Raw genomic sequence first — 10,129 nt, forward strand, 5'->3', positions numbered from 1 at the left:
TGGCACGTTTTTATAGTGCTTAAGTGCTTATAGCAATTCTAATATGACATGAATTTAATACTGAATGACAAATGTATCATAGTTTCTACAAAATACTAACAGTACAACTGTTTTCAACATTTAGAATCATAATGAGCACCAGATACAATTAAATTGATTTTTGAATTACCATATGACATGTACAGTAACTGACATGTATAAATATATTTTATAAAAATGAACATTTCCTCAATATTTACTCACACACAGTGGTTCTAAACCTTTTGGAATTTGTTTTTCCTTTTGCTTGCAAATCAAATATTTTTAGAGAAATGTTGGAAACGTGTATCTTTTGACATAGTAGGAGCAAAAATACTATGAAAATGGATGGCTGCTGGTTTGTAACATACACTACCTGAGTAGTATTTTAGGATTTTTCAGCCTGATCTCACGAGAAAACGTAAGTATTTTACGTTTTGGCAGTTTAGTGGCTAATTTGTACGAATTCGTACGAGTTCAGTCGTAAGAAAATGTATGATTTTAAAAAGGAGGCGTGGCACCTAACCCCACCCCTAAACCCAACCGTCATTGGGGGATGAGCAAATCGTACTAAAATGTACGAATTAAATTGTACGAATTTGTACGAATTAGCCACTAAACGAAAAAGTTACGAATTGCCGTGAGATTGTGTTGGATTTTTAGAAAAAACAGTTAATATCTTGACTTCTAGTTGATCATTTGGTATCAGAAGTGGTTTATATGAAAGACAAAGCCCTTAGATTATGCTTATTTTACCAAAATAAAACATGATCTTGTAGTAGTATACAGTATAGAATATAAAGTCATGGTGCAGTGGAAAAAGAATTAATATTATGTATGACTCCAATGAGCTTAAATGACTACATCCATACATCTCTGCAATGACTCAAATAACTTATTAATAAAGTCATCTGGAACGACAAAGAAAGCTTTCCTGCAGGACTTCCAGAGTTCATCAAGATTCTTTGGATTCATCTTCAATGCCTCCGACATGCTCAATAATGTTCATTTCTGGTGACTGGGCTGGCCAATCCTGGAGCACCTTGACCTGAAGCCCTCTGCTGTGGTTTATAATGTAATTGGCAGCACAAATGTCTTGATAACTCAGGCTGTTGATGTTGCCATCCACACTGCAGATCTCTCGCACGCCCCCATACTGAATGTAACCCCAAACCATGATTTTCCTTCACCAAACTTGACTGTTTTCTGTCAGTTCAACAGATGATTCAACGGATTGTTTATCTGAAAAATCTACCTCCTGCCACATTTCCAAATGATCAACTCGAAGTCAAATAATAATTTGTTGCTCTTACAACTGGGATCGACGACAAGACTTTTGTCAGGTAGTGTAGTTCAAAATATTTTCATTTGTGATTAATATAAAAAAGAAACTCAACCTAGTTTGGAACAAGTGGAAGATTAATAAATTATTACTTAAATTATGGATGATTTTCAGTGAACTACTCATTTAAGTAAATGAACCTTGGTCAGGCACGTGCACACATTGGGCTGAACCTGTGCAGTGCACATGCCCTTTTTAGTCTTGGATAGAAAGTGCCCTTCCAAAATGACTTACAGTACTATGAGTTTCTTCTGTTTTTCACAAAAGAAGACATTTTGGAAAATGCTGGAAACCTGTAACTATTTACTTCCATTGTATTTGTTTTCCTACTATGGACATCAGTGGTTACAGGTTCTCAGATTTCTTTAAAGTATCTTCTTTAGTGTTCAACAGAAGAAGAAAAAAACTCATAGGTTTGGAAGCACTTGAGTAAATAGTTAGGGAGAACAATCTCTTTAATTGAGTAAGGAGTCATTTAGAAAAGTCACAGAAATGATTATCAGAGCTTCATTTTGATTCACATGATTTTATTTGAATTATTAACAATATATAAAAGCAAATCATAACAAAACAATTATGAACACTTAATTATAAAACAATCCCTTTCCCTTATGACAGAACACCAGATTCATTGATGAGGTAGAAAATAGTTGAGCAGATCTTTGATGACACTTTAGAGGAGAAAACTGTGACAGCACTGGACTTCCTAATGGAGTTTTAGCATTAATTCAGTTCAATTTATCTTCATTTCTACAGCGCTTTTACAATGTGGATCGTGTCAAAGCAGCTTAACATAGAAGTAAATTGAAACTGTGTCAGTCCAGTTTTCAGAGTTGAAGTTCAGTTCAGTTCAGTTCAGTTCAGTGTGGTTTAATTGTCACTGCTGAAAGTCCAAACACTAAAGAGCAAATCCATCGATGCGCAGCTCCACAAGTCCCAAACCAAGCAAGCCATCGGCGACAGTGGCGAGGAACAAAACTTCACCAATTGACTAAAGTGAAGGAAAAAACCTCGAGAGAAACCAGACTCAGTTGGGCACGACCATTTCTCCTCTGGCCAAACATCTTGTGCAGAGCTGCAGTCCAGGCACCATTAATTACCATTATTGTCATTAATTACTCGCCTCATGTCCTTAGTTCAAATTTATGTTTATTTCATATTGAGAACACAAATGAAAACTTTAGATGAAATCTGAGAGCTCTCTGACCCTCAAATTGCACGCTCATAAGAGCACAGTGCACTGTATGTGTGTCGCACTGCTGACGTTTAACCCAGAGGCCTGCGCGACTTCCTCTCATTTAAACAAAGCGTGGGCACATCCGAGGTAAACATCAGCAGTGTGACACACATACAGCGCAGGACAGAGCTCTGATGAAGTTTTCTGGGATTTAAACATCTCTTCATTCTTGTGGTTTATGGAGGATCAGAGAGTTCTCGCAGTTCATCTCAAATATTTTCACTAGTTTTCTGAAGATGAAGAAAGGTGTCAGGGGTTTGGAGCTACAGCTGCCATTTTTAGGTGAAACTTCTTTCATGCAGAAAGAAAAACACAAAAACAATAAAACAGAAATAATGACTTCAGAAGTTCTGTACTGCACTGTATGTGTGTCGTACTGCTGATGTTTAACCCAGAGGCCTGCGCGACTTCCTCTCATTTAAACAAAGCGTGGGCACATCTGAGGTAGACGTCAGCAGTGCGACACACATACAGTGCAGGACAGAGCTCTCTTCAACAGACGTCATGAACTGACACTGAAGAAAAGTGAGGTCTTAGTGGTTTGGAATGACATGAGGGAGTAATTAATAACTTTAACAGTCTTGTGAATGTCTGGAAATGGTGCTTTCCTCCTCCTCGCTTCTTTAGTTTTTTCTAAAAATGAAGAAAAACAATCAGAAATAAGACAAAGTTATTTAAGCAGTAGTATGAAAGGCTGTCAAATAAAACTCTGTGTGTTCCGCTACCTCCTCTTGTATAACTGCTTCACAGGATTTGGGGTCGTTGGATTGAACCAGCAGTGCTCTTCTACCTGGTGTAACTGTAGCCGTTTAGCTGGATTACGGATCAAACACTGGGAAATCAGGTCCACGCATGCTGAAAAGTGTCACAGAGAGTGTGAAATATGTCTGCATACTCAACATTCATGAACGTCTTTAAATCTTACAACATCAAATGTTACAAAACATCCACAATTAAGTGACTTTAATATCTACAGGTCCTGTAAGCATTATATTTAATCCATTTGACTTATGACTGACATGTTTGATTCTGTCACTGAGGCTGAGATTGTTCAGAGGTGTCTGCTTACCTGTGGATAACCTGGGGTGTATCTGAATTGCGCCAAACATTATTGACTGTCTGTTATTGAAGGCCAGTCGTCCATGCATTATTTCATACAGCATAATGCCTATTGTCCAGACGTATGCCGGGTTAGCATGGAATACACGACACCTCAAAGCCTCAGGTGGCATGCCATGTCCAGCTCCTGTAAGAGAGACATTTTCAGAATTTAGTCATTTCATGAGACAATACTGTGACCAAAGAAACTAACACAAAATTCCAACTCACCTCGATAGTCACTTTTATTGAAAGGCTTTTGGGTAATTGGCTGAGCACATCCAAAGTCGATCAATTTGAGCTCTAATCGGGGTAGAGTCACCAGGATGTTCGCTGTGTGTATATCCCCATGGAAAACTCCACGCTCAGAGCAGAACATTATAGCTCGGATCAACTGACGCATTAACTGGCGTGCTTGGTTTTCCTCAATGTCCGCTGTGTCTTTGATGTACTGAAGCAAGGTCTGGCATGACTCTGCGTACTCCAGAATGAGAACAAAGTTGTCCTCAATCTCAAGCCAGTTGTGTAATCTGATGATGTTTGGACATCGCGGAGCTTTCATCAACCTAAGCATCATTGCCACTTCTGCAAGCACAGGTGTGGAATGACCATCCTAGAAAGAAAACAGATTTCAAAGACATTAACAAAGCAGAATGGCACAAAGTACAGTAACACAAACTTCAGTATGTGAATAATCACTAAGCTTCATGTTGTGACACATTTTTGCTTATATTTGAGCATTCAGTCATGCAGTTTAAGCTAAAAGAGGACTCTACACGTGTGTGTTCTGTCCGTCTCTGAGGCTGAGCACATGCACACAACAGCACAAGAGCTCTTTAGCACTTCTGAATGACTCGTATACACTCGAATAAATCAAGCACATCCCATGCTGCAAAAGTCCCGCTACATGATTTCCTTGATTTCCAGCTTTGTGTAGAAATGAATGCAGACTGCTTTACAAGGGGCCGGGATATGAATCAATGATCATTTTAACCTCCATTAATGTTAAATTAATTTTAATTAATTCCACAGCCCGACATTTATGTGTTAAAAACTTGTCTCTGGGTTTATTTCTTCTGCTGAACACAAAAGAAGATATTTTGAAGAATGTTGAAAACCAGTAAGCATTGACTTCAAAAGTATTTTCTTTTTCTACAATAGAAGTCAGTGGCTACCTGTTTCCAACATATCTGCTTTTGAGTTCAGTTTAAAGTGGTCCAGACAGGTACGGGAGAAGTGAAGGATGAGTAAATGCTCAGCACATTTTCACTGTTGTGTGAATTAATCAACTTACAATGTCCAGATAGCGGTCCTGTTGACTGTTCACCATGCACTTCAGGGCAACCTGCGGAAAAACAAATTAAATTAAAGCCAACAAATTATTTATATTTGTTAATCAGGAGGAAAATGTTGACTGAATTTTAAAAAAGTAGTTCTCTACCTTTACTCTTTTACTGCGTTTGTGAGATGCCACATACACCTGGCCAAAAGCTCCTTCTCCAATCAGGTCTCCGACTTCAAACTGAGTCAGATCAAGTCCTGAAAAACAGAAAAAAGCAAGGAGATTTACTTGGATTGTCTGGTATGAAACGGATCAAATATATGACTCCTGTCCTTTAAATCTGGACCTAATGCAATGACCTAAAAGCAGTAACTTCTATCAGAAATGCAGGAGTAAATTGATTAATAATCTATATTAATTATGAATTACAGAATGATGACTTACCACGAGTGAGCCCAGAAGCCTCCTCAGGACCCTGGCCTGGCAGACATACTGACTCAATGTCTGGCTCTGACTCTGGCTCAGGCTGTGGTGTAAAATGCAGGAAAGGAAGCTTTGCAGCCTTCCATGCTCTCTTAAAGAAAGCAGAGACTCTTTTCCCTTTCCTTCCTTTCTTGGGGTTTTCTAAATTGAAGAAAACAAACAGAAACATCTTCATGAACAAAGCTGCAGCTACAGTGCTCAGAACATTCATATATGCCAGGGGTGGCCAACCCTGTTCCTGGAGAGCCACGTTCCTGCAGATTTCAGTTGCTACCCATATTAAACACACCTGAAAAAAATAATTAGGACCTGAACACCTCGTGATAATTACAGGCAGGTGTGTTTGGTGGCTCTCCAGGAACAGGGTTGGTCACGCCTGATATATGCTGTACATTTATCCATTTCTCAGTGAATATGGGTAATATATAGTAATATATATTGATGCATTTGAACAAAACTGATTTAATAAACAGATTTAATTATTAAAATAATATTTTAGTCACAGAACATTTTTAGAAATGGAAAGATATTAGAATATAGAATATTGTAAAGCATCCTATAGAACATATGAAGTTAAATGAGAGATTTGTGGGGGTGTACTCATATATGTTTAGCACTGTAATAATTAATACACAACCAACAGTACAACAAATGACACTGTCTGATTTAGAAACTAAAAACAACAAAGAGTAAAAATAACAGATGGCAAAATAAAATGAACCAAATTCAGGATGACTCACCATCAGTCCCATCAATTTTAGAGGGGTCTTGAACAGACGGAGGCGACTCAGGACTGACTGAATTTGCATCCGTCATTTTCTTAATATTGGAGGGGCCCGGAACACTCAACGGCTGAGGATCTTCACAGACCTGGACTGGCGGACGCATCTGCTCAGGGTCAACATGATCTGCGATGGTCGTTGACTGGATCCTGGATGGTCCTGGAACAGCCAACGACTCGAGACTGTCGCAGACCTGGACTGGCGGACGCATCTGCTCAGTGTTAACATGACCTGTGAGGGCCGTTGAGGACTCAGGACGGGCCCGATATGCATTCGGCACATCTGCTGTTTGCTTGATCCTGGAGGGGCTCGGAACACTCAAGGGCTGAGGATCTTCACAGACCTGGACTGGCGGACGCATCTGCTCAGGGTCAACATGATCTGCGATGGTCGTTGACTGGATCCTGGATGGTCCTGGAACAGCCAACGACTCGAGACTGTCGCAGACCTGGACTGGCGGACGCATCTGCTCAGTGTCAACATGACCTGTGAGGGCCGTTGAGGACTCAGGACGGGCCCGATCTGCATTCGGCACATGTGCTGTTTGCTTGATCCTGGAGGGGCCCGGAACACTCAACGGCTGAGGTTCTTCACAGACCTGGCCTGGCAGCATCACCGGCTCAGGGTCTGCATGTGCTGCGACGGTCCTGGAGGGACCTGGAACAGGCAGGTGCTCGAAATAGTCGTTATCTGACTGGGGTTCAAAGGGAACCACTCTGCTCTGGTCACAGCTAAGGAAAGGGCGCTTTGCAGCCTTCCATACTCTCTTAAAGAAAGCAGAGACTTTTTTCCCTTTCCTCCTTTTCTCTGGGTTTTCTGAAGTAAAGGAAATGAACAGGGAAATATTAGAAAACTCTTTAACCACAAGTTTAAAATAGACAAACTGCTGAAAATTAGACATATAAAAGACAATCACACAAAAGAAACATCAACAATAAATGTACAATTATAATAGAAAATGTTTAAAAACTACAATAACTACGTGGGATTGCGAATCATTTCTATGACGTAAAATGACAAATACAACCTGACAAATAGTCGGTAATTCATCCAATTAGACATTAAGAAAAATCCTAGAAGCAACTGTTTTACAAAAATAAACATTTCACTCCTGCTCACACGAAATGCAAACTATTATAATAACTCATTTTTTGATTTTTCAAAGTTCTGAGTTATAGAATATTTTATTATAGTTATAGTTTGAGCTATTAACAATCACCATCACAATGTTTAATCAAATTCATGAAGCCTTTTATTTTTTTGTCAATGGGTGCCACATCTACATCGATATTTTTCAATCAAGCACCACTTCTCCATCACAAAACAATTATAAAAACAAAATCCATATTTTTGCAGCTTTCCATTAGCAATCGTCAAACTCAAAGTGAACAATTTCTCACGCTCTGGATCTTCAGTTAAGAAATCTGTGAATTGTAAATTATAACTTAAAACATTTAGCAATCAGTCTTAGAATTCCAAATGAAAAGAGAAGTCTTGCTCCAGAACTTCAGTTACAGAAACAGAGCTATACACATTTATTATTATGGAGGAAAAGTTGGGTTTATGTTTGTTAATTTAACTGTCTCCATGTTGTTTACCATGCTAATTTGAACATTGGGTGTGAAATAGCATGTAAGTAAGACTTCAAATCAACGTTATAACTAATTAATTGACAGTAAACAATGTTGTAGAATGATAGTAATTTGGCTGTTAATATGATTTTCCCATTTAGAATTTGAAACAATATTTCTGTTATTATATTTTTAAGAAGAAAGTCAGAATGTGTGAATATAAAACCAACTTTCCCTCAATTGTATTAATTTATCCCTGCTTAAACCAATAAAAGACTTAAATATAATATTCTCACTCAGTTTGCTCAAATATAACAAATATTCCTCCACACCATTAAAAACTAAGAAAATTACTGCGTAGGTCTACACATAAAGTTTAAATTAAAGTAATATTAGAATGTTTTTTTTATCAGTAACGTTAGCGAGGCACAATTTCTGTTGAGTGGAAAGGAGAAACTTTAAAGCCAGAATGTCAATACATAAAATGACAGCAGGCCTCAATCACAAAGTCAGAAAATATACAATATACACGAAACCATTACAATCACGAGAGGTTGAATATTTGCCTCTTAAGTATGTAAGCTTCGTTATATGGCGATATATTATTATTTTTATAGTTTTTATTAAATAATAGGTGGGAATACACCGTTTTTGTAAACTCTCATCTCACCTGTTGGGCTTCTCGTCGTGGTACAAGATGTAGGAGAAGCCATCGAGTCACTCTGATGATTATTCTTGACAAAGTCAGTCGTGATCTTTTTAACTCGATGAAAAAACACAGTTGACTTATTATTTTCCATTTGAGACGTAAAACAAGTCGCTAAAGTCATTAAATCACTGTTCACTGTACTCGTTCGTTTGTCACTCTGAGGAATTCTGTCGGCTATGACGTAACGGTATTCTTCTCGTTCTATTTATTCGTCATGAGATTGCTTCTTCCAGACACTTACAACTTCAAGACATTATTTATTACTATGAAGGTAAAACTGATATATCAAAGAACCACATTAATAACTTTTTTATTTTGTATGGAAAATATTTTATTTTATTTTATGTTTTAATTTTTTCAAACAAAAATTCTCCAATTCCTTCTTTTTCACATTTTTTAATTGAAATTGATGTTTTTATTAGCTAAATCTCTTAGACTAGTTAATAACAAGAAAATTATATATTCTTGGATTATTATGATAAATATTTTTGAAATATCACGGATACACAAGTCCTTGTTTCCTCTTGCTGTATCTGAATTATGTATCTCTGTTTAATTGTTAATTAAAAAAATTATATATGTTTATGTTATTTATCCTGATCTTTTATTATCATTGTTTTTTTTTTGTGCAAAATTGGATTTTGTATCTTTGTTATTGAATTCAGTAAAAAATAAAAAAATAAATAATACAAATTTGTCATCAGTGAGGTGATATTTTACTAAAGCATATCAACATGTATTAAAGTTGTTTATCACAGTCAATATTAAGTGGACATTAGTGTTTTAAACATAAAAGATTGAATAAGAAATATGAAGGGTTGGGCTAAAATAGTCCATAAATTATCAGTCCACAAGAGAAAGAAAAAAATGTATTAGGATTTATTGGACAAATAACAAACTGGTAGGCACAAATAACCTCACTAGTCAGAAATTGGCCACCTGAATAATAAATAATAATATCTGAATAATAATAACATCTGAATAATAAATTATCTGAATAATAATAATTAGAATAAAGTCCTTCTCTTTTTATGCTTCTCTTGTAAATTAGTAAAATTCTTCTTTGACATAAAATATAATCGCTAAAATATTATCATTATCAGTGGATTTTACTTATTATATAAAACTCTATTTAAAACGTATTGATTTATGAAGGCTTTTGGTGCTGGACACTTTTTTGTTTCTCGTTTTGTTAAACAATTCACGTCGCGTCATGGTTAAAAAGTAGTACCAAAATGAAAAGTCAAATCCGGTCAACTTAAACCTGAACGACTTTACGACGTTGTAGTCACCTAAACCACAATTAATACATTATTTGAGGATGCAATAGTGTTACAATTAAGCAAACTATTTATTGTGCATATAGTAACAGATTTACATCACTGTTAAACAGGCACATCTAATAAGAATAAATAAAAAAAAAACCAACAACACAGAAATATGGACAACACAAGTGAAATTTTATTTTAGAGTCTTTATTTCTATCCTCCAGCTCTTCCTGGAAGGTGCTCGCTGTGTTCCTCCATTGCTGCATCTTTTTCTGTGCCTGTAGCATCTGGACTCCATCACTTCACAGCATCTGAGGGGAAGAATATGAATTTGTATGA

General features: G+C 36.8%; 2 protein-coding genes across 5 annotated transcripts in view; both read right to left on the reverse strand.

Moving 5' to 3' along the window:
* Positions 1-1,866: 1,866 nt before the first annotated feature.
* LOC141377183 (serine/threonine-protein kinase pim-2-like) lies at positions 1,867-8,700 on the reverse strand. Of its 4 annotated transcripts, none has more exons than XR_015505969.1 (10): positions 8,484-8,700; positions 6,201-7,058; positions 5,422-5,601; positions 5,137-5,234; positions 4,990-5,040; positions 3,927-4,308; positions 3,667-3,843; positions 3,323-3,452; positions 2,718-3,230; positions 1,867-2,616 (listed from the first exon to the last, which is right to left on the reverse strand). XR_015505969.1 is itself a non-coding variant. In XM_087279376.1 (9 exons), the coding sequence occupies exons 1-9, from the start codon at positions 8,641-8,643 to the stop codon at positions 3,221-3,223; spliced, it is 2,046 nt and encodes a 681-aa protein (XP_087135502.1). In that variant the 5' UTR covers positions 8,644-8,700; the 3' UTR covers positions 1,867-3,220. The 4 variants fall into 4 exon arrangements, 2 of the variants coding, with proteins under 2 accessions (XP_087135502.1, XP_087135503.1); XR_015505970.1 differs by having other exon boundaries at positions 5,422-5,749; positions 6,182-7,058; XM_087279376.1 differs by having other exon boundaries at positions 1,867-3,230.
* Positions 8,701-9,961: 1,261 nt separating this feature from the next.
* Positions 9,962-10,129, reverse strand: part of rhoua (ras homolog family member Ua) — a 40,837-nt gene continuing 40,669 nt past the window's right edge. The window contains exon 4 of the mRNA XM_087277850.1: positions 9,962-10,101. Coding sequence (XP_087133976.1) covers positions 10,093-10,101 — 9 coding nt within the window. The 3' untranslated portion in view covers positions 9,962-10,092. The remainder of the gene's footprint in view (positions 10,102-10,129) is intronic.

The sequence above is a fragment of the Danio rerio genome, chromosome 13, assembly GCF_052040795.2.
Source record: "Danio rerio strain M-AB ecotype USA chromosome 13, GRCz13ab, whole genome shotgun sequence".
Classification (NCBI taxonomy): domain Eukaryota; kingdom Metazoa; phylum Chordata; class Actinopteri; order Cypriniformes; family Danionidae; genus Danio; species Danio rerio.